At 38.8% G+C, this 23,392-nt stretch overlaps 3 protein-coding genes across 7 annotated transcripts; all 3 read right to left on the bottom strand.

Moving 5' to 3' along the window:
• Positions 1 to 430: 430 nt before the first annotated feature.
• On the bottom strand, positions 431 to 9,002 carry LOC104000471 (heterogeneous nuclear ribonucleoprotein Q). 3 transcript variants are annotated; one of them, XM_009422533.3, is made up of 10 exons: positions 8,911 to 9,002; positions 8,719 to 8,777; positions 8,109 to 8,599; positions 7,911 to 8,027; positions 7,688 to 7,828; positions 7,422 to 7,598; positions 1,759 to 1,966; positions 1,152 to 1,318; positions 939 to 1,024; positions 431 to 842 (listed from the first exon to the last, which is right to left on the bottom strand). In XM_009422533.3, exons 3-10 carry the CDS (start codon positions 8,586 to 8,588, stop codon positions 716 to 718), a joined length of 1,503 nt encoding a protein of 500 aa, XP_009420808.1. In that variant the 5' UTR covers positions 8,589 to 8,599; positions 8,719 to 8,777; positions 8,911 to 9,002; the 3' UTR covers positions 431 to 715. The 3 variants fall into 3 exon arrangements, with proteins under 3 accessions (XP_009420808.1, XP_009420809.1, XP_009420810.1); XM_009422534.3 differs by having other exon boundaries at positions 8,699 to 8,777; positions 8,911 to 8,983; XM_009422535.3 differs by lacking the exon at positions 8,719 to 8,777 and having other exon boundaries at positions 8,911 to 8,983.
• A 1,093-nt stretch (positions 9,003 to 10,095) lies between these two features.
• Positions 10,096 to 19,800, bottom strand: LOC104000472 (polyadenylate-binding protein-interacting protein 11). 3 transcript variants are annotated; one of them, XR_010502009.1, is made up of 11 exons: positions 19,273 to 19,800; positions 19,061 to 19,171; positions 16,606 to 16,650; positions 16,460 to 16,532; positions 16,259 to 16,371; positions 16,065 to 16,124; positions 15,908 to 15,955; positions 15,647 to 15,715; positions 10,808 to 10,869; positions 10,608 to 10,725; positions 10,096 to 10,499 (listed from the first exon to the last, which is right to left on the bottom strand). XR_010502009.1 is itself a non-coding variant. In XM_009422537.3 (10 exons), the coding sequence occupies exons 1-10, from the start codon at positions 19,741 to 19,743 to the stop codon at positions 10,668 to 10,670; spliced, it is 1,110 nt and encodes a 369-aa protein (XP_009420812.3). In that variant the 5' UTR covers positions 19,744 to 19,800; the 3' UTR covers positions 10,096 to 10,667. The 3 variants fall into 3 exon arrangements, 2 of the variants coding, with proteins under 2 accessions (XP_009420812.3, XP_009420813.3); XM_009422537.3 differs by having other exon boundaries at positions 10,096 to 10,725; XM_009422538.3 differs by having other exon boundaries at positions 10,096 to 10,725; positions 19,061 to 19,168.
• A 1,202-nt stretch (positions 19,801 to 21,002) lies between these two features.
• LOC135650970 (small ribosomal subunit protein uS10y-like) lies at positions 21,003 to 23,173 on the bottom strand. Its single transcript, XM_065170714.1, has 3 exons — positions 22,978 to 23,173; positions 22,769 to 22,882; positions 21,003 to 21,359 (listed from the first exon to the last, which is right to left on the bottom strand). Exons 1-3 carry the CDS (start codon positions 23,084 to 23,086, stop codon positions 21,217 to 21,219), a joined length of 366 nt encoding a protein of 121 aa, XP_065026786.1. The 5' UTR covers positions 23,087 to 23,173; the 3' UTR covers positions 21,003 to 21,216.
• Positions 23,174 to 23,392: the final 219 nt, after the last annotated feature.

The raw sequence follows: 23,392 nt of genomic DNA, 5'->3' as shown, positions 1-23,392 counted from the left end.
TTTAGAGTTGGGTGCTCAAAAACATAAAAAGTTTAGATTAGGGAAGTAGTCAATTCCAGAGATTTTGAAATTATGCAATGCTTTGAACCAATTAATTGGATTACTAGTAAGAAATAAATAAAAGGAAAAAAGAGAGAGAAAGTACTTCGCTCTTCGCTCTTTTAGAAATAATATGATTGCAACCGATCATAAATAAATAAAATTATGCAATGCTTTGAACCAATTAATCTGCAACGTTGTAATAATAATTGCAAAGTTGTAATGATAATTGCATTATGCACTTCAATCACAAACAGGTCGCAAGATTTGGAAAAGGCTGGAGGAAACCTGTATGACACTTCAAATCAGCAGTCGATGTTGCTGCACAAAGTAGTGTTATAATTGTCGAAGCTTAAAGACACAGAATGGTAGTTACCAACAACAACAACAATTGAGCAGTTACCAACAAATAACAAATGCCCATGGGGTAGTACATAGAACTCCATATGAGGGGTTAACAATCACAGACTTTGGCGATTGTTATGGTGTCAAATAGCCAGAATAGACTCAGAAAGTTTGCGGTCTCGACAAGTACAACACTGTGATATTAATATGTTTTGTATGTCAGATGTTAGAGATAAAACTTAAAACCATGAACTATGTGAACTGATGGCTACAAAGAAGCAAAACCCCTAAGCAGATTTAGCATGCATAGCATCGTAAGATAACCACCGAATCAGTAAGGGCGGTAGCGGCGTCCACGGTTTCCATCGCTGCCCCTACTTCCGCTTTCGCTAGAACCACCACTGCGATCACCCCTCCGAGGCGGCGGAGGCGGCGAGGGCTGTGCACCAGGCTGTTGCCTGAACAATTCCAACAGGAAGAAAGTATTACGAATGAATGAAAAGAATCAAGTCGGATTAGCCATTTTACATGGGCAAAAGCCAGATGATGCTCACAAAACATAACCAAGGCGGCCATCAGGTAGCATCATTGGCACCATTCTCATCCCTGGTGGCATCGGTCCTCTGCCATATATCATTGGCTGCAGAAACATTTTTCATTTTTTTTAGCAGTTAAAGTAGAAACATATTGTGATTAATCGTGGTAGAAAGCAAAGGGACAGTAATAACAACTCATCCCATTTAGTGAGTGCAATAAGAGAAACCAACCTGACCAAACCCTGCAGCACCGTACCCTCCACCATAAGCCCCATATGGATCTCCTGAATAACCATAAGGTGGATACGAAGGCAAATTTGGGATGAGGCCAGGTTTTGCAGCATGCTCAGGCTTCTTGTCTGCCTGAGGCTTGGCAAGGGAGACCTCCAAAACATGCCCTTGGATTTAACATGTGCCAAAAAGAAAAGGTTATGCAAAATGAGACTGCATTATCCAGATCAAATAAAGCTAAAAAAAAATAATCCGTACAACTTTAGTCTAAATTCAAAACAATTATATAGCAGGCAAAACAGGCACAGGACGGTTCTCAAGGTATGCATTGACATTAAAAGTCTAGCCCTCCTCAGAAACATACCTAATGAAAGTAGCAATTTATCAAAAGTAAATAAACATAAGATTCCTGATCTAAGATATGATAAATTGTAATAAAGGAAAACAGCTTAAGACAACATGGAATTTGCAGTTTCATAACAATGTCATAATATCCAACTACTTAAGGAGTTCATGAAATTTGACATAGCTCTGCATTGGCTGCACTGTTTCATTGATATTACCAAATATTTGAGACACCTGAAGACAATAATAAAAAAACATTTACCATCAATCTCAAATTTTTCAGTTGCTTTAACCGCTTTTAGTGCACTGGACCTATCTGCAAAATGAACGAAACCAAAGTCCCGCTTTCCCTGCCCAGCTTTAGCTGGGGGCAGAACAACCTTTGTGACCTCTCCATTGAGTTCAAAAAGTTCCTTTAGTCTTTCCGAAGAGACATTCTCTGGCAAATTTTTCACATAAATTGCCTTTACCTGTAAAATCAAAAAATCATGAACATAATGCAACAGGGAACTCACAGGTTCTACTAGTATAATGACAAAGTAACAGCAACACAGCATTATATATGGCTTGGATTCTTTAACATTTAGAACTAAACAAAAAAATAATATTCATAAAAAATGAAGCATGAAGAAAATGCTAATTTCAAGATGGTATATTGATCGTATTTATTGTTAAAAAAAAATACAGTACATTGATCCAGTTCGGAACAAATCATTTCATAGATCTTACATGACATATGACCAAACATAAAGTTCCACTATTTACAGACATAGTTATAAACTAAAATTAATACTCAAGTTCTGTGCCTGACTGAGGACAAACAATTGAAATCCGGTTAGTCCATCAATCCTAATATCTGAAGAATGTTGCACTACCTGATACATTTACTCAAACATGTATAAACCAACCAGAGAACAGATCCACATGCATCTATATTAATAAGATTGAACAGGGCTAGTTACGGAAAAGCAACTGGAAATGGCGAAGTTATCAATGCAACAACAGATCAAATTGGGATTCGTCCATTAAAACCTCTAATTTTTTATTTAGACTAGTGAACCAGTAATTTATCCAACAATAAAAAAACATGACAGGCTACAATCAAAATATAAAAAGGTAAAAGAAAGGATAATATGAGCATTTGAGAAGAGCAAGAGAATGCCAACATCAATGAAGAGGTAAAAGTTGGATTCACCATCATCATTCCAACTGTAATTACGGTGCCACTGCAACCAAGTGGTTAGAAGTTTCATCAATTTGCATACAAGTAAAGAGAGAGAGAGAGAGAGAGAGAAGGGAGAAGGGGGAAGGGGGAAGGTGAGCAGTTTCTTCCCTATTTTCGTTTTTAAGGGATAGGAGCCAATGGATATTTGCAAATATCTGTCAAATAAGGCCAACACAAGAATAGGAAAGCTAGGTAGTGACTACTGGCAATCACATATCAAAAAGCAACCATTCCTTTCGTTGCTCCCACATATTTGATGCAAAATTGGATGAAACCGTTGGTCTCTAAATTTTGACATGCAAAGAACCTGTAGAAAGTTTATTTCCATCTTTAAACCTTACCAAAACAAAGTGACTGCCATACCATTTGGCTAAAAATTGTGAAAAAGCATTTTGAGACTTAAGAAATCCTCCTAGGTCACATCTTCTATAGCTAGCTGGATCTTGACTTGGTTGACTTGGACAGTGGTATAAATAAGATCTGATATAGAAACTCTGAAGTTTAGACCACTAACCAATGATCATTTTCCATCAAAAGTACATGGATAACTAATTGACGGGCATCAGGAAAACCATGCACCAGAGATCATTAGGCACTAGCAAGATACAACCACCAAAACACCTATAATTGGTAATTGCTGATCATCAACAGAGTTTTTAGTGGTAGTTTCAGTGCTAGTGCACAACTAGCAGTTAACAGAACATTACATTATGACTTGTAATAATATGCAGTCTGCAAACAAAGACTGATGATAGCTGATGGACCAAATGTGAATATCAATCTAACTCACGATGACATACTGTCCAAGATATTATTTGGAATAGATCTAAAAATGTTCCCCAATATACTTCAACTTAAGTTGTCCTTAGCAGTTAGCAGGAAGACATCACATCATAAATGATAATCCAACTCTTTCTATTGACCATGAGACTAACTGCATCATAATCCCCCACTCAGGGGTCTAACATGCTCATTAGGACCAAGGTTTTTAATTTCAAATAATACCGCATGTATCGGACGGTACGTACCGGTCCGCCAGTAGACCGGTATGCTGACCACTTGCTACCGAGCGGTACCGTTGATTGGGACTGTTTCCACCTTGTTACCACCCACTACTGGGTGGTATTAGCCAAGGGAGAAGAAGAGGAGAACCTAGAGATCCGACGCTGCTGTCCCTCCTCGTTTGAGGCGACGAGGCCTCGGTGTCGTGGAGGCGGCATTTCTTCGCCCCACGCAGGCAGAAGAAACGAGGCAGCGACGTTGCCTCGTCGCCCTTTTTTGCGTAGGGAGAAGGAAACAATTTCTTCTCCACACCTTCACTCCGTGCGGGCAAAGGCAGAAAAAAAGGGTTTTGGCGCCCTTTTTTTGGCGTGTGGGGGGGGGTTTCTTCTTCCCACACGCCAAAAAGGGTGACGGCCTTGTTGCCCACCCTTTTTTTTCTAACATATATATATATATATATATATATATATATATATATATATATATATATATATATATATATATATATATATACACCGAAATATACCGCTCAGTATACAGTATCGTACCAAGTGAATCTTGAAACTCCGATTCAGTACGAAATTTCAATCCTTAATTAGGACAATTGCAACACCACAATAGACCATACTAGGAATAGACTATACTAGGAGATGATGATTCTAGTAGGTGTAATGAATTTTAGTACCTTGCTGCTAATAACTTAGGCTACATTGAATTACCCATATTGGCTGAGGGCCAATCCATACATCTTTAGTGTTGGTAACCAACCTGATCAGGACCACTATTGATAATGGGCTGGTGAACTTTAGTCAATAGATAAGCCAATAATCATCATCAACTAGCAAAAAACAAACCAACTAACTTACTGACAAATTGTTGGAAGGCAACACAAAGCACCAAGAGGAATTTCTGGCCAGTTATAGGACAACTGCAACTGCAGGTCAAATACACTTTGGATGACTTTATTCCTCAACAAACCAAAATCACTAAATCTATAATTTTCTGTAGATGCTCACTCACATGCTTCAGCTCAAAACAGGTTAAAGCTCCAGACCACTGATTTAGTTAAGTATGACTTCAAATCCTTTTTTTTTTAGGAACTAAACACATTCTTAACGCACAGAAGACCCACATCTAGGTTATGAGAGATTAATGCGCAAAACTGAAAAGGCAAGGGATCAGATTCAACAACAATCAGAAACTAATATGCAAAAAACCTGAAATAAATACAAAATTAAAATCCACAGATCTATAATATTCTCAGAGACCATAATCACATAATGCATTCTTGTATAATAAAAGGAATAAGGATAAGAAATAATTTAATATAAATGGGTAAGTTAATTCGTGTATATGATGAGACCAAAGTCAAGAAAGCATGAAGTCAAACAATAGTCAGTCACATGCATTCATAATCTCCTCGACTCTAATTTGAATATATCTAATTCTAACCAGACCAGCCCAGTCCCAACCTAATGTAGCCCAGTCCCAACAAGATAATATACATTTAGTCCAAAACCTTTCTAAATCTGAACTTCTACTCTCGTGTATTCTAGTTATCTCTGAGCATAGTGTTTAGAGGAGGAAATCTATTCAATAGTCACACGAAATGACGAAATAATCAAGATATGATATCCTAGTTTTAGTAGAATAAGCTGCCAAGTTCAATTAATGTCATGGAAGGTAGAAACATAATGGTCTTAAGATAGTTTTTCTAATTACTTGGAATTTAGTTAATTGTCAGCATTTCTCCTTGAACAGTGAGTTTTGAAGATGTGTGTGAAGCAGAAGGTCCATGGTCCTCAACCCTAGTGATTGACTACTGTTACTATTCTTAACCTAAGCATCCTTAAGGTATCATAAACTCCAAGGTTTGCATCATAGAAAGCCATATCTGAGGCCATTTAGGTGCTTTGTAAAAGACTCCAAACAGTTAAGCTCTGTTAATTAAATATATACACAACCTGTTGCAGATATCAGTAGGTCAAATGTGTCCCAATCATACAGAAGTCATTGTAAGACTTCATGGGCATTTTTTATGCTGTCTTATAGACAATCGCACCAACTAAATTTTATATCCCACTGACTGATCATTTGCAGTCACTGCAATCTTTCATGGCCAATTTCTTCTGGATTATCCAATGCAAGTTTCTTCACTTGCATGCAAAAAGAACATATGTTGCAAAGTTTATCACCATCTTTGACGACTACTGGATCATGATAGCTCAAATCAGAAACAAGATAATGAAGGGTGTTGAGATTCCATGACTTAAAAGGCGTGAAGAGAGAGAGAGAGAGTAGCAATAATTTCGTAACTAGACTTCATCCAGCACAATAAGAAGAAAGATAAAAATATAAGGAACAAATAAGGATTACTGGACTTTCTTGTGTTATGATTTGCAATGGAAACTTAACCCACACAAACTGACAAGGATCCCTATTACCATCTCAATCGAAACCATAGTTAATCCAATCTGGTGAAAGCTCCACAATAACAATTCCTAAGTGAGGACCAAAGATAATTGTGAAAGCTCCACAACTGATGACCATTTCACTAATACCATAGAAACATGAAAAATAGTCCATGAGATATACCCAATTCCATGGTTCAGTAACCTTTACCCTAAAGCCACCAATGCATGAGCCATCATCCCATAGTAAGGAAAAGAAGAAAAAAGTCCTCTACAAACAAAAAATAATAATAAAAGAAGCATAATACAGGGCTCATTATCCCACTGTTCATGGAAATTAAAAAAAAGCACGCAAAAATACATCAACCACAAAATGACTATATAACCACCCCAACTGCCAAAAACCCAGACCATACAACAAATTTTCAGTAAGTGATGGCTTCTTCTAACACCATACAATTCCTTGAGTGACAAAAACTAACATCCCAGACCAAAAAGTACCTTAGATGTTAAACCACAATATTATACATTCCTGACCACAATTATTTTTTACACAATAGTTTCCTATCCTATAGTATCATTAATAATATATTCATATCAAATTCAATCAAGGGAGTATAGCACACAGCTTCTTTAGGCTTCCTTACATAGTTATTTATAGAATTTGTATACTGATGTTATGTTTAAATCAATACTGGGATAAAATGAGGCAATTTGACTGCAGATATTGCTTAAAAAGATCATAAGCATAATGATGATCTTTTGACTTTGGTTTGATGCAATACCTCAAATGGATAACAAATGTAGGCAGACAAAAGACATATGACCTTAGAAAACAATTCCATACATGGAATGCATAAAATCCTAATTCAAATATCCAGGTAATGGATTACAAATTTTAGGATGAATGGAAATAATTTCAAAAGACTATACTTCCAACATGTACAACATGATATAAAATTTACGAGAAATAGAAAAACATTGCAAGCAACACTAATCACATCCAATGAAATTAGAACAGTGGTTAACAGTGAATAAAAATAGTAGGTTGTATTACTATATGCTCCTGGTGCAAATTTCATCAGTTTGCTAATAGGAAACATGCAAATTCAGCCACCTTAACATCACCATAAGCAAGTCTCTTTTATGATTGGTAAATTACCAAGCTCAGATGCATAAAACATAACATCTCTAATGTACTGAGCAAGTTCATAACAAATGTTTAAAGGTGATTGTAGACTAAAAAGGGATGCAACAAGCACTCTCCCACTTTAAAAGTCACTTCACCTGAGCAGCAGCAGAGGAATCTGCAGAGTTTTTTGGGTCAGCCCAGCTGACAGTTGGATTGGTTCCATCAATCTTAAAGTTTGAATTCGTCATTTTCTGCCTTGCATATTCAGCACAGGCATGGTTATAGTACTCAACAAACAAGAAACCACGATTACGTGCCGGGTTCTGTGGATCCTGCAAAAAATATTGGAAGAAGAAAAGAGGGATAAATGGGGAGCTCCAATGGAGTGTCTGATCATTTAATTTTGTGTGATAAATCGTACCTTGAACATTTCAATATGTTCAACTCCTGGACCACTATCCTCGAGGATCTTCCTCAGCTCATCTTCTGCCAAGCTCTTGGGCACATTTCCAATAAATAACCTATGCTTAGCTTGTGACAAGGAACATCTTAGTTTTCTTCCCTGAAACAGCAAGATAAAAAGTTCATTCGTATAATTTAATACAGCAAGAGAATGACTCCCGGGAAACCAAAACACATGTTACCTTAAACTCTCTCTCATGGATCCCCTCAATGGCCTTCTGAGCTGCATCACTGTTTGTGAACATTATGAAAGCAAAACCCTTGCTTTCTTTTGTATCCTTGTCCTTCATCACCCGTACCTGATACCCATCACAAGCAATTACACATCAATCCAATCTAAAAGAATGCATCACATAACAAGCAAGAAGTACCATTCTCACCTCATAGATATCGCCAAAGGGTTCAGCAAGCTCTCTAAGGTCCTCCTCGGAGGCATCACGTGGCAGCCCACCAATGAAGACCTCCGATCCGTGAGGAGGAAGAGCGAGCAATTTGGCCCGCTTCCTGCTGTCTTCGTCATCTTCAGCCTCGACCTGCTTCTCTACTTCTTCTTCTTGTCCCCCTCCTCCTTCCACAGCTTCAGGCGCATCATCATTAACCCCTTCTAAGGTCGGAACTTTCTCACTCCTCCCATCACCAGCACCATCCTCATCATTGTCATCATCAGCACCGTAGCTTCGCTCCTCCTCATCTTCCTCGCCAAACTCTTCTCTGGCCTTCTGGTACCCGTTGTCCTCCTCCTCCTCCACGGGGTCCTCGTCGTCCATCATGTCCTCCTCCTCCTCCTCCTCCTCGATGTCGTTATCTCCGTCGAGGTCGACCTGCTCCTCCGGCTCCACCAACTGCTGGCGCTCCGCCATGCCTCACCGATCTGCGCTCCACCCAAGTTCACATTTTTCACACGGCGGCACCAAGATCACAGTAAGATCCTAACAATCCCATCAAAACCGACCAAAAATAGAGAAATAACCTGACAAAGAATCAAAGTACCGTCTAATTGGCGAAGAATTCCAAAACCCTAGCGATCCCGAGTGGGAGGGGGGCGGACCCTAAGGGGCAAAACAACAACAGGAGAAAAGAGCAGAGAGAATAATAGCAACGGACTCCACATGAATCGATCCATGCGAGAGAGAGAGAATACGAATAGAGTGAAGAGAAGAAACGGAAGGCGATCGAGCTTACTGCTTCGTTTGGTAATATTTTTTGGATTTGGTTTTGGTTCGGCGTTGGATCGCTCTCCTTGCGCTGCAACGAGAGAGCGGCTTTGCTGCTTTATACCAGGGGCTCCGTCTCAGAAGCCAACATTCGTGGACGTCTGATCAGGATCCAACGGTGAGCAAAAGAAACCGCTATCCGTACCCTGCGTCGCTGCTCCGGTGCCTCACGCGCATCGTAAACCGACCACTAGCGGCGAGCCACGGTGCAGTCAAGAACTCAGAAATTTCTGCAGTAATGACGTGGCACAGTATGGCTGGTCGAATCTTTGAGTATGTGTTTTGGGTTCCATGCCGCGGGCATTTGGTGGGTCTTTGGGAGGATACTGGTTATCGCTCCGCCAAATGGGATCGATTTTTTACCTTTTCTTTCCCTTGGATGTTTTTACAAATCTATCATTGGACACAATCTATTGGCCCCACAAACTTTAATGTAACATCAACATCACAGAGTTATCGACCACTGATTTACGAACTGTAGTTAACTACCACTTATCATAGGCACCAAAAGCTAATTCGAGATTAAAAATATACAATTTTAAATACCTAAAATACGCATATTATTCTCTTATTGTTTCACTTATCGTTTCTTTTTTCTCTTCTCGTTAATCGTACAATTCTCAAATTTTGCCTTTTCTCTTTCCCTTCCATCATGAGCTTAGATATGGGTAGAAAGATCTTTCAGATTGCATCATATGTCGAATTATATCCACATTTGAAGTTTTTGGGGTTGTATGTGTTGACCACGTTAGATAACTGAAACTCGCAAATGAGCTACAAAATCTGGAGAGAATTAATGTTAATTGGAATTTTAATAGCATTATACTAATAATCGATTAATGGATTTATTTATAATATCATATGTATAACCTTTTTTTTGCAAAAACATATATATATATATATATATATATATATATATATATATATATATATATATATATATATATATATATATATATATATTCAGAGTAAAGATGCAACCCAAAACACTAGCGATTCTGTGCAATCTTGCAACGATATCTGCCGTCAGTGAAACGGCCATTTGAATCCATGCAGCTCCATAAACAAGAAACAACACAAAAGAAAAAATCCATGCAGCTCATAATTTAGTTTCACCCGACCTAAATGGAACCATAAAAACTTTGCATCGTCATAAAAGTAAGCTACCATAGCATGGAATTTATCACAAAAATATATCTGATATGCGAACAATTCATCAAACCTTTGGGGTCAATGATCAGAAGCAAAACACACTACCAAGGTAGTGCTGCGATGACTACAATCGCACATCGGATGGCAGAAAACATATATAATTGACTTTGGCAGCAGGTATATTTCAGACCTGGATCTTTTAAAGCCCTTGATGTGTAGGCTTATAGATGAGGGCAACAGAAGCCTTCTTTATCTAACATGATCACAAAAAACACCTTCAACCATATGATCTTGTATGAAAGCTAGGCAAGATCTAAACACAGCTGATCATTTACTTTCGCAGAACCACAGAAAGTCTTGATGTGTGATCATAGATAAATGTCAGCCCCAATGTTCCCGTAGCCTCTATGTGCAAGAAAAGTATTACGAACCAGCCTCCTAATGCTATTTTTTTCGTGAAATAGGAAGGAAAAAAGAACTACATGGGATTAACTTATAAGCCAAAAGATAAACCTTAGATGTCTGTATATGTGTGTATATACTACCATCAGCCACCACATGGAAGTCCAAGATTCAGTGCATGGGAGGGCGAGGCGCTCGTGGACGCACAGGAGTCTTCGAGGGGCTTATCCTAAAGATTAGGAATGGTATAAGATTGTTTTCAGAGAAACTAAATGATGGAAACCATACAGAAGACACCATGTAAAGCATACCTTATTGGCAAGGATCCTAAAACCACGCCACTACAGTTCAGAGCAGCAGTTGCACTCTCAGCCTGAAATTAAAAGTTCCACAAAATGAACTCAAATATATTCTGGCATCAGAGTTGAAGTTAAATTGTTCTAAGTAGTGATTTATCATATGCAAACAAGACCAAAAATAATAATAAATCAAGTCAGAGAAAGAACAAAGATGTTAGCAATAAAAAATAAGAGAACAAGCTCAACAATACACAATACAAACTGAATTATCTGCCAATGCATATTTGAAAAATCACTTAATGTTTTGGACAATCAAAAGTATTAAATATCACGCTTAATAAGTGGTTGACCAATACCAAGATAATGAGATTCAAAATCCAGGATAAGGTAAAATGACTTAAACTTTAATTGGAACTAAGACATGACAGATTAAACAAACGTAATGTAGTAAAATTGGAAATCCTTGACCCAAACCTGCCAGAAATAAGCCAGTTTTGTACGATTATATTTGATACTTGGGCAAGGTTTGAGTGAACGAAACTAAACCAATTACAAACGAGTTGGGTTTGGGTTTACTCTCTGGATCAATGGGTCAGCAAGTATTGGACTACATAATATAAAATAGATTGGTATGATCAATCTTGATGCTAGAAAATATAAGTAGAATGTATGAAAGAACAACAGAATTGGTATTTCGGGTTTTGTAGATTATCTAGTTTCTCTAACATGGATGATGGAAGGTTCAATCAAGACGTTCTTAATAGTTATTTCAATCCTAACCTCTAGATACTCCAACCATAAACATGGATACTTTGAATTTCCTGCCAGATCCATATTGGATACATTACAAACACAATACTTAAATACTTCTTGATTTTTCTTATAATTAGGACAGACATTTGATTCTTACAAGATACTTCATGATACTTTATATTGTTTTATGCAAGAAATAAAATATCACCCAGACTAGTACGCACCACCAAATATTTATCAGTCTTACTAAGACCCTATATCGAACCAATATAGGTCAATAGCTGTCAGTATTTACAAGGTTCATCATACCACAGTGTACCGCTTGGTATGGGCAATATACATCGGTCCAATAGGGGACTAGCATGGACGGTACATCGGTACGTCCCCATGTACCATGTCTTAATATGCTCGATACGACTTAATATAGCTCGGTATGTACCGTACCAAAAGCTGGTCAACACACCGATATGGACCGATAAGACGAATCATGAGTAATTATTTATTTATTTTTTTGATGATACCAAGCAATCCAAATCAGTATACCATCCAAATATACAAATATTGCTTTCATCTGATCAGTTGCTGAAATTAGTATCAGAACAAGAAATAAATCTTCACTTTGATGCCGCTTGTATATGATTAATGAAAGTAAAACATCAATCTTACCATGCTAACTAGCTGTTATTTTGTATCATGATAAGTGACTACACACTTTAACATTAATTTTATATTAATTTGTTATACACAGTATTACATAAACATACATATATGGTAATTTCGTTGTTGTATTCGAGTAACATAGCCTATTTATTAAGAGTTCATGCACCGGTGTACATGTGTTGATCATATTAATCTCTTATCTCTATCTAGGCTTCATCAATTTTAAATTTTTAACATTATACTATGTTTCCATAATTAGTTTTACTAAGTCAACCTAAATCCAAACTGATTGTGGAGGAGATGGACTTTGCCAACCCATTTATAGATTGAATTCAGGTTGAGCAGACCAATGTTGACCTGAAATCAGCCAGACTCTTAACTTGATCGACCCCACCTGCATTGCAACCCCTAACATATAGCATTCACCGAAAACCATGCTAAACCTAAAAGAATAGGACAGATATTTTTCTACTCTTCATATTCGATCTTTTCCAAAAAGGATCTCTTGCAGCCAAGATCTGGCAGAAAATGCTGACAGAGATGTGTTTTCATAGTTAAATTCTAAGGACTTCAAATATAGATGTGGCACCACTAATCATACATGTAGCATTAACTGAGCACATATGAATTGTTTATTTTTTGTGCTATCAATGGAAAGAAATCGACAATCCTAGAACTTATTAAGTTCAATATGATGGTCCAACCTCTCTTTTATTTCAACAGTTCTCTGATGACTTGCTTCCCTTCATGACCCTGAAATAATCAGGTATGGTAGATACTTTACAATCCCATTATACCTTCATACTGCTATACCAAGTCCACAGCTAGTTATGGGATCATAAGTTGTAGGTTTTAGGATCTTGATCCGTTAGAATTGACCAAATTGGAAAGGAGTGATAGATGTTGAAGACAAGCATGCACAATATAGCATTAGAATTATAGAGAACTCTTTAAGATGTAATATTTAATTGTTTTGCTCTTTATTTGTGTAATAGCAATAATAACCAAAAAACCTAAGTACCTATTTGAACAATAAAGATGCAGAAACCGAAGAACACATCAGCAGCAATGAAACCAGATATTTATAAGTACATTGAGCACAACGATGACACATTATCTGCAGGATTTTGGCAGGTACACTTTCATAACAAACATATATTTAAATAGCAAAAAGATGGATGTCTATATTACTTACTTTCATTCATTACATTAAACAGCAACAGCATACAAGACGCTTTTTTAAGTGGACTTGAATATGGGACGTATCAATTGTGCAACAATGCACCATCCACTAAGATGACTACATTACTTATAAATCCACTACATGTACAAATCCAATTAATACAGACATATTTTATGCATTGCCCTGAATTTTAGAATTCCAATGCTTACAAATATACCTGTTTTCTTGTTAGGCAAGTATAACCCTCAGCTAACTCTTGCATATATCTTGCAAATTTGTCATTATAATATTTGTATACCCATATTACAGAGACACCCTTACGTTTATAAAGATCATTCGATGTACAGTTCTCTGAGATGATCGATGATATTGTAGCACTGATTAGTCCGATATAACAATAAATGAACTAATTAAGATTGTCCCATTAGAGAATAGGATACCAAAACGCAGCTGTTTCCGAAGTCATTGACATTTATGTCAAATATAGATCATCAGGAAGGAAACATTCTTTTGTTGAATCTCGGATTTTGATGATGAAGTCAATTGTCATTTGTTATCTAATCCATATGTTGAGATAAGTGTGCAGGATTAACTACGATGGAAGTAAGACATGCAGCAGGAGTTGCGCCAGAGTCAAGACCATGATCACGTTGGGGGTTCGAGAGTTCGACGGAAGTCCAGACGGTCGTCGAAGGTTCTGCGGGAACAAATTCGAGAAGTCCAGGAGCTTGCCAAAGAAGCTCGTCGGAACTCGCCAAGTGGATCATCACAAGTCTAGGAATTTGCCGGAAGTCCGCCGAAGCATCGCCGAAGATTCATCGGATGTTCGCCGGAAGTTCGCCGGAAGCTCACTGGAAGCGATTGACGCACCGGAGCAAGTTGCAATAAATGTCTTAAAAAATATCATAGTTAGCATGTAGATTAAGTTAGAAATGAGAGGTGATCCCATTAACTTAATCTGGGAGAAATTGGGCCCTTGATAGACCCAAATTGGGCCGAATGGATCAACCCATTTGAACCAGAATTCCTGCTAGGCGGTGGCACTGCTAGGGTCGGCGATGGCACCGCCCAGGAGATGGTCTCCCAGGAAAGTTGGGCGGTGCAACCGCCCAGATCGGGCGGTGGCACCGCCTGGGCTCAGTCTCCGAGCGAGACTGGGCGGTGCAACCGCCCTAATCAGGCAGTGGCACCGCCTGAGCTCAGTCTTCGAGCAAGACTGGGCGGTGCAACCGCCCTTGTCAGGAGGTGGCACCGCCCAAAGGCTCAGTCTCCGAGCTGCCAGGCGATTGTACCGCCCCAGTCAGGAGGTAGTACCGCCAGGACCCCGAAAATCCAGGAAAAGACATTTTTGAGCTCCAAATTCAAACCAGTTTGGGGCCTATATATACCCCACCCTTTCCTGCATGAAAGGGCTCGAAAATCCAATCTTACTCTGCGATTTTTAGAGCTCAAAAATATTGTAAAGGCTAGAAGTTCTCCCTCTTTTCTTCCAAGTTTTGATCTTTCAAGAGAGGAGAGAAAAGTTTGTAAGGGTTGTCTCCTAAACCCGTAAAAAAGAGTAAAACTGTAAAAGGGTGATTGACCTTCGCCTATTGAAGGAAGGCCTCTAGTGGACGTCGATGACCTCGTCGGAGGAGGATGCCAAAAGTGGATGTAGGTCAAGATTGACCGAACCACTCTAAAATTGCGGTGCTCTCTGGTTTGCATTTCTTCTTGCTGCTTACCTTACTGCAAACCTCCATATGTGCTTTACTTTCTTATTACTTTAACTGCACTTCGCCTAATCTAAGTTAAAGCAACTTCCGAATCGGCTTTCATACCGAAATCGCTTTTATCATACGAACGTCGTATTTCGATTTGCAATTACATTCTGTTCTCTATCTTAACTGCAAACTGCCTCTATATCTTTACTTTAACTGCATCTCGCTTGATCACAAGTTAAAAGTGATTTCCGAATCGGCTTTCTTACCGAAATCGTTTTGATCGTACGAACGTCATTTTAAATCGTCGAAAGTTTTCCGCTGTACTAATTCTCCCCCCCCCCCTCCCCCCCCCTCTTAGTGCTCTTGATCCTAACATCTTTTGGTACAATCTGGACATTATGATAACATGTACACAAGAATCATGTACATATATTCATGATATAGGTGTCTCTGCATTTGATTTGTTATCAATCTCATATAACTCTTTTTTTTTCAGATAATCAGAAACCACAAATAAGATAATTCAGCATTTATCAAGCCAGAGATGCTAACCATCACAAATTCAACAAAAGCAATCCTTGTGGAATGATGATAATCTCCAAGAAGTCTCAAGCGATAAACCTGTAACACATGAGACGTGCTGTTAATTTGTTGTACTTTACATTTTTGAATCAGAAAATTAAATACATAACTTAATCCATAGAAATATTATTGCTGTTAATTTGTTATCAGTAACATTCAACATATAAAGTATGTCTCTTAGTCCACAGAAATTCTAAGTTGAGTCGAATAACATGATAAAGTGCAACTAACCTCTCCACAAATAGACTCAAAGAAGAGTTTAAGTTCTGATTGAGCAACCTATGGCAAAGAATGTCATGAAAGAAGAATGCAGAAGCAACTTGTTCAGACACAAATGATTAATATTAAATACAAATGATTAAATTGAATATTGAATACTTTCATCAACCTTCTTGTCAATATTTGTACAGTAGACAGTCCTTGAACACATCTCACGTTCATCATCAGACTGAAATCACAGAAATACTCAGACAGGTATTAGTGAGAACAATTGCATGCTGGAACTAAATGCCAATCATCAAAAATGTACCTATTGATTTCATATCTAAAAAGATAAAGCTAATGATTTCAAGATTCTCTTACCCTAGGCAAAAATGTTGGGTTGACAGGTGCAATTGCAGTTTTTGAAGGCAGCACTCTTACTGGGTAAAACCCAAGAACAGTTCCTGACAAATTTAAGGCAGCTCGTGCACCCTCTATAATTGAATGAGCCCATATAAATGATCAGTGATGCATAAATATCATTTAATTCAAGACACAGACCAAGAGCATAAAGATTCTTACCCTCATCAGTGAACTCTATAAAAGCAAACCGAAGAACTGATTTTGGGTCCCCACACATGCGACAGTCAACAACCTGCGGATTGGAGATTATTCATTTAGAGCATTTAGCTCTTTGACAAGACATAAAAAGGGATGAGATAACAAACCGGCCCACAGTTGATGAAAAGTGTTGCAAGCTGTTCTTCAGTAACCTAGACATAAGCAGAAACATTTGTTAATGACTCCATTATAAAGTTTAGAAAGGTTACAAATATGTGTTTGTACTGCACTAAATCGTTTACCGTTTCTCTTCACTGTAGTATTAAGTTAACCTTGTAAAAGTTACTTCTTAACATTAAGAGTTTCTGGTTCAGCTTACAGAAAAATTACAAACCTTACTGAAGCATGATAATTAAAAAAACAACAGTGAACAATTGCAGACTATTTAAAACCAGACATTGCATCGGATTTATAAATTAATGTTGTGGCATCTCTACTTGTTCCCAAAAAATCAAGAGCATGCTGGATTGAATCTGACATTGTGGTTTTGGCAACTTAGGTGAGAGTTGAACGCTTCCCGAAACAAGTTCAACATGGATCTAATAAATCTCATCATAGAGATCTTTGAAGAATTTTATTGCTAAACTTCGTGAGTATAATCCATCAGCTACATTAGAAACTTTCAAAACATAATCCAGGATTATTTTATAAAATAGGCTGCAGAAGGAGCAGCTACTTTTTTGACAACAGAAACAACAAGTGAACCCATCGAAACATGTAAAAGAAAATGTGCAACCAATATGCTGCCATCTGATTTGTTCATGATCCTAAAGCAAGCTGATCTAGAGATAAAATTGCATAATTCAACTCATATCACTTTACGACCTACAGAAACTTCATATGTTTGGTGGAATTAGATGCTTTTATGATACACTAAAAACCTAAAACAGGTCAAATTAGTGTTGTAAGCATGAAGTGTAGCTTAGCAATCTCATGAGTCAAACAAGATGCTTGTCATTTGTCCCATAGTAATTAATTTTCAACACTTGCCAATCTACAGCATTTTGAGTCCCAACAAATTCACATTTAGTTGTGTGTATTATCTTGAATTAGACACGGATAAAAATCCAAATAAACATTTGTGTCTATCACCAACAAGGCTGCTTGTCCTTTATTTTTTAATATCTATGACCAATTTTAAGCAGTAGGAAATCAAAGGATACTCCTGCCTACTGATGGTAAAGAAAAATCACAAATTTCTTTGTTTGTCCTCAAAAAACATTAGTACCATATTGTTTTGGTTAAGGATGAAAGAAAAGATCCCATTGAGCCTTGGCAACGAGTTGATTGGAGTTGCAGCCAAACAGTAAACACTACTTTCTAGAATTACCAAATTAAAAATACAACCGGTTTAACAAGGCTGCTTCTCCTTTGATCCATTGAGGCACCACAGATTACACTACTGATCCTTTGATCCCTTCCAAATACCACCATGTTGCCAATAGCGAAGTTTAGAATACTGCTTACCAAGAGAAGGGGGCACAGAAGAGGGAAAGAGGAGGAAAAGGAGAAGGGAGGATTAAGAGAACTGGCAGAAGGGAAGGAAAAGGCGAGAGAGTGGAGGACAGAGAGGAAGAGGAAGAGAAAGAGGAGGATTGGAAGAGTGGATGGAGAAGGCAAGAAGGAGGGAAGGGGGAAGAGGACATGGAGGAGGAGGAGGAGGAGAAGTGGAGGAGGCTGCTTACCAGAGGTGAAGTGATAGTCAAGATGGTACGGCGAGGAAGGACATTTGATATAATCATAGATATTTACACACTACAAAGATCCGATACTAATCCATGAACATTTGACATCTTAGCTCAAGTTATAATCATAGGTTTCTTGCAAAGTATATTATCTTGCATCAAACTGAAATTTAACTCAAATAGATAAGATACGTAAATAAGTGCGATAAACAATGCTGAACTAGATCAAAATAGTAAAACCAAAAAACGAACACATAAAAGGAAATATAGAGCAAACTTATCTTCATGACAGACAACAGACTATCTGTCTGTAATATCAAATCAAAGACTGGGCATTATCCTTTCCTTTGTTGCTTTTATTCACCCTATCATGTCATAGTTATTGATCATCTGCTACATCACATAAGAGAAATGCCGCATCCATGACTTAACTTATGACCCGATACATGAAAAGTGGAAGTGGCACACATCCATAAGCACACCTGCCCCAACCTGACACCCTACTTTCCCCCATGATTTATGGTGCATCCCTTTTGTTTGAGTCATAGCTCAAATCAGGACACCTTAACAACATTCCTACTTGTCAATCTAAGAATATAGTACATGCTGATTGACCACCTCCATGTTATTGGAGTTCTTAAAAACTATTCCAAAATTTCATACCTCACTACACATGTTATATGCCAAACTTGAATGTTCAAATGCCATAACACATAATGGGAAAAGAGATTTATCATAAGGAGACAAAGACATAATACGATCATTTACAATCAGGACCTAACCATCTCTAAAACAATTCAGATATGATTTAAACCCTAAAAAAACGCCTATAAAAAGAAAAGCACATAATTCAAAAATTGTGGACAAATATCACTACCTGATGATCGATGTCTGAGACGTACACAGTTCTCCTAATCACTTCATCTCGCTGTGCCAAGCTAGTCCGGCTGTTCATCCGACGCTTCCCTTGGCCATACCCGTTCTTCTTCTAACGAAAAGCACCAAAATATCATATCAGAACCATCTTGAGCATCAGCCAACAAAAATACTACCAAGACATAACAAAATAATCTCATCCAAGAACCTTACCCGCCTCCCACCAATCCCGACAGCGCCGCCGTTCCCCACTCCATCGCTCATGTCAGAATCATTCGCAAAAAACTCTCCGCTACCGCCGCCGGAGGCGCCGTAGCTATTTCCCATACCCGCGAGAGACGGGGGGACAAACTCCTCCGCCATCGGGTTCAACTTCGAGAGAAACTCCACTAAATCCCGCATCTCCCGCTTAAACCCCTCGCCTCCGGAGACGACGCCGTTGGGCCTCGGAGCCGCCGCCGACGCGGACGAAGACCCGTCCCTGGTCGGATCCTGTGCGCGCAGGGGCTTCGCGTGAAACGCGTCGGAGGCATCCGGGTGAGATCGGAGGACAGTGAGCCCGGTGGCGTCGGAGGCGGAGGCCAGACCCTTGGGGCTGCGGGGGTCCGGCGCTACGCCGCCTCCGGTTAAGGGGCTCCCGGTCGCCGCCAGATCGACGCCGCTCGTGCTCTCAACGACGGCCATGATCTCAATCTCAAACAACCAGCTTCGCTTCTCCCTCTTCCTTGTCGAGGGATTCAGCTGCCACATAGAAAAAGAATAAAGAGTGGAAGGAGAGGGTAGTTGGCGTACGAGATGGCGGTAAGGTTACCATGTGAAGGGAGGATCGCCTTAGTTGGTGGGAACGGAAGCGGCATGCGGTGACCAGATCTCACGCCTGCTCTTTTACGGAGCATTCTCTCTCCTCTCCACTGTCACCACTTTCTCTCTCTAGCTTTTTTTTGTCCATTTCTTATCCCGGAGGGCACGGTTGGATTTATCTTTATGATTCGTGAATTCTATTGATCCTATCGATCATAGCGACGGTCTAATTACCAGTCCCAACAACCATAGGATGAGGAGCAGCATTCATGTACCCGATGATTACACCCGCATTCCTACGCAACGCCGGGTCCAGAGAACCAACAACGGGCTCCCCAAGGCCGTTCTGGATAACGAAGCAGGTAAGTCTGATGGCGGTTGGGAAAGTAGTGTGGATAGTAAATAGGATGATGGGAAGAGTCACAAGATGCCATCGCACGTATGGATGTTACGTAGACGTATGAAATGTCATAGGGTTATAATTTCAATTAGATTAAGGCAATAATATTCATAATTGCATATTTTCCTATATCCATCGTTATGATAAATACATAGTATTAATAAAAATAAAATGAGCTTGAAGAAAGTTTATAAAAGACTTTATAATTCATGTTAGAGACGCCAACTTTATTTAAATATATAACTTTGACCTTGTAATATAGTGTATTATACAAGTTAAAGAATAACGGCGTAGAAGTGTAGAAAACTCGTCCACAGTAACGTGCACGATGCAACTTATATCAACATATGAACATTTTCTACGAGTTTGATTGAGTGGGTCCAACATCCTCATGTTGTTTAGACCAAGTTGGGATGGTATACCACCCAATAATACTATTTCTTTGAGAGTTGGACTCAAAATATGTGGAATTGATTCCTGTTAAAAGTCAAGACGGAATATGTATTTTAGGGTAGAACTTGATGTAAAAAGCATGAAACATTTGGTTCAACAACCTTTGCCTACCTACACTTCAAGAGAGTTTCGATCGTCATTATGCAAAATTAAAATAAAATAAAAGGTAAAAAAACCTGTTTAGATATATTAAAATAAGTAACAACAACATTAATCATCGGCTCAAAGTGCAATTTGGGGCAAGGTGGAAGAGCCTTGTAATAGTTACTGATCAATAGAAGTCACTCGGTGAGGATCAGAACCAATCCATAATATCAAAATAAAGATCACTGGAACATTTTTTCCCTGAGCAACAGCAAGTTCAATTGCCCAAAAAAATGACTGGTGGCCAAAAACTAAATCAAAGTTCATCATAGTGTCCTAAATCAATCATCGATAAGAGAAAATAAAGCACTCGACCTTAGTTCATCGATCTGACATTACCACTTCAATCTCCACAAAGTTCATGGTTCTGCAATTGTGACTTCAACTTCCACACCCGGTTCAATGGTGATCGAAGTAATCTGCTTGACGACCTCAGAGGAGCTGACAAGATCAATTACCCGTTTGTGGACACGGAGCTCAAACCGATCCCAGGTGTTGGTTCCTGAAATATCAAATTTGCAATTAGGTACACCTAACATGTAACTTACAGGAAGTAGTAGCATGGACACCTACACAACCTGATGGCATTTTTTTTCAGAAGAGATTCAATAATGAATTTGATGGCCATTATGTGATCAATATACATAAACAGACATGTAAAAATAATTCCCATCCCCTTTTTAAGCATGTTCAAGTAGGAGTTTTACATGCTCATTCTAATTTGATTCCATGGAGCTTGTTAGACCATGCAGAGGATAGAAATTGAAATTAAACAAATACTAAAAGGTTCTGCAGAGAAAGAGGAACAGCAGGATCATGCCAAGAAGATAACGAGACAAAACAGGCAACGGATGTAGAGACCTCGGTTGGTCTGACTCTATCCATAGACGAACAAACAACTCGATGCAAAATATCATGAATCATCATGTGGATGTCTCACCTTGCTCGAATGTCTCGGCACAAACTCGTGATAATGTCCGAGTTCCCTTTTCTTAGTTTACTAAAGAGATATTGCATTGGTATTTGAATGAAGAATAGGCACATCTATAATGGCACAGAAAGCCAACACTAATACCCCTATATGTGATAATACCCCTTTAGATAAATGCATATTAACAACTTTCTTCTTTGAAAAGATAAATTGACAAAAAACAAACCATTAAGGCATTATTGAAGAGCATTGCTGTTCACACGGTCGAGGGTTGATGATTGCTTTCCTTTAAATTGTCCCAACACACATCTACTACGTCATTGGTTTTAAGAATTTGAAGCCTTTTAGTAACTTCACAAGAATTTACAATGCACATCAATTAAGAAGTTCAATTCTACGACTCAATATCGTATGTGACGATTGTGACTTCCATGTCATCATTTGCTTATTCATTCAACAAACCATGAAGTTCATTGTTCATCTAGTTGCCGATTACAAAATGTAATAACACTACCATCTTTTGCTTGCTATAAATTATGTTCCAGCACACCACGAACCAAAGCATACCGTCTGAAGAAAGAAAGAAACGGGCCATCATGATCCGTATGCAGCTGCTTGACAGCCAATATCACAATGTTATAAATTATGATTTCAATATACAACGTTGATTTATCAACAATCATTGACCATGTTGTAAAATCAGACTTGTGAAAGATAAAGTAGCGACAATTCGCCTAGAGAAGTGATGATTAGAAAACACAAGTGGACAACCTAATAGGGCACTAGCGATGACAATCAAACAACCTGATAATAAACATGGTTTAATGTCTATTAAACATTAATATATTGGTTAAATAAAAACAAAGGGCAAATTGGATATTAAAATCCATAAAAAAAATGAACAAAAAGAAGTACAGAACCACACTGAGATGCTTCTGTAGGAGTACAGAAAGAAAGGATAAGTACAGAAGGGACATTACCTTCACCACAGGGCGACTTCCTGGTGGTGATATGGAGCACCTTGGTGGGCATCCTCACCGGACCCTTAACCGTGAGCTTCTTGTCCTTGGCACCCCTCACCAGATCCGCGCACACTGCCATACCCACAGAAAAGAAGATAGTTCAAGACGACCGAATCGAGCACTAAACCTGCAGGAATCGAAGCGGGATTGCAAAGAAGGGGCGTTACCCTTCTCGAGGTTCTTGACGTTCTTGGACGAGAGGGTGATCCGGATGCGGTGCAGCTGCTCCTGAGGCTCTTCCAGCCCCGGCTTCGTGGGCTTCATACCGTACGCCATCCTCGAAGGTGAGACCGCTGGGAGCCGAAGTCACCTCTCTCTGTTTCTCTCTCCGGCGCCGACTCTGCTCGCAGGAGTTGGTGGCGTTAGGGTTTACTGGTCATGATATATAAGGAGCTTTTGGAATTGGATCCTCTCCAACCCGCTTGGAGGATTCAAATCCTCAAATCTCAACCGTCCATTGAATCTTCCTTGACATCTCAACCATCCAAGAAAAAGAAACCCCAAGGATCCATCGTTGCTTATTAATTGCATCGTTGCCTATGAATTGTATCGTAATATTCGTAGATCACTGCATTCTTTTTT

Source organism: Musa acuminata, chromosome BXJ3-10 (genome assembly GCF_036884655.1).
Source record: "Musa acuminata AAA Group cultivar baxijiao chromosome BXJ3-10, Cavendish_Baxijiao_AAA, whole genome shotgun sequence".
Classification (NCBI taxonomy): Eukaryota; Viridiplantae; Streptophyta; class Magnoliopsida; order Zingiberales; family Musaceae; genus Musa; species Musa acuminata.
This window is presented reverse-complemented; position numbering and strand designations above follow the sequence as displayed.

Excerpts from the sequence above, each read along its gene's own strand:
- LOC104000471 (XM_009422533.3), bottom strand. The coding sequence starts at position 8,588 with ATGGCGGAGCGCCAGCAGTTGGTGGAGCCGGAGGAGCAGGTCGACCTC. Across the intron at positions 7,829-7,910 it reads TCCATGAGAGAGAGTTTAAG|GGAAGAAAACTAAGATGTTC; the intron begins GTAACATGTGTT and ends TTGCTGTTTCAG. Across the intron at positions 1,319-1,758 it reads TGAAAAATTTGAGATTGATG|GGCATGTTTTGGAGGTCTCC; the intron begins GTAAATGTTTTT and ends GTTAAATCCAAG.
- LOC135650970 (XM_065170714.1), bottom strand. The coding sequence starts at position 23,086 with ATGGCGTACGGTATGAAGCCCACGAAGCCGGGGCTGGAAGAGCCTCAG. Across the intron at positions 22,883-22,977 it reads CGTCAAGAACCTCGAGAAGG|TGTGCGCGGATCTGGTGAGG; the intron begins GTAACGCCCCTT and ends TGGGTATGGCAG. Across the intron at positions 21,360-22,768 it reads GAAGTCGCCCTGTGGTGAAG|GAACCAACACCTGGGATCGG; the intron begins GTAATGTCCCTT and ends TTGATATTTCAG.
- LOC104000472 (XM_009422537.3), bottom strand. The coding sequence starts at position 19,743 with ATGGCCGTCGTTGAGAGCACGAGCGGCGTCGATCTGGCGGCGACCGGG. Across the intron at positions 16,533-16,605 it reads TTTTCATCAACTGTGGGCCG|GTTGTTGACTGTCGCATGTG; the intron begins GTTTGTTATCTC and ends TCCAATCCGCAG. Across the intron at positions 10,870-15,646 it reads CTTTTGTTGAATTTGTGATG|GCTGAGAGTGCAACTGCTGC; the intron begins GTTAGCATCTCT and ends TTTTAATTTCAG.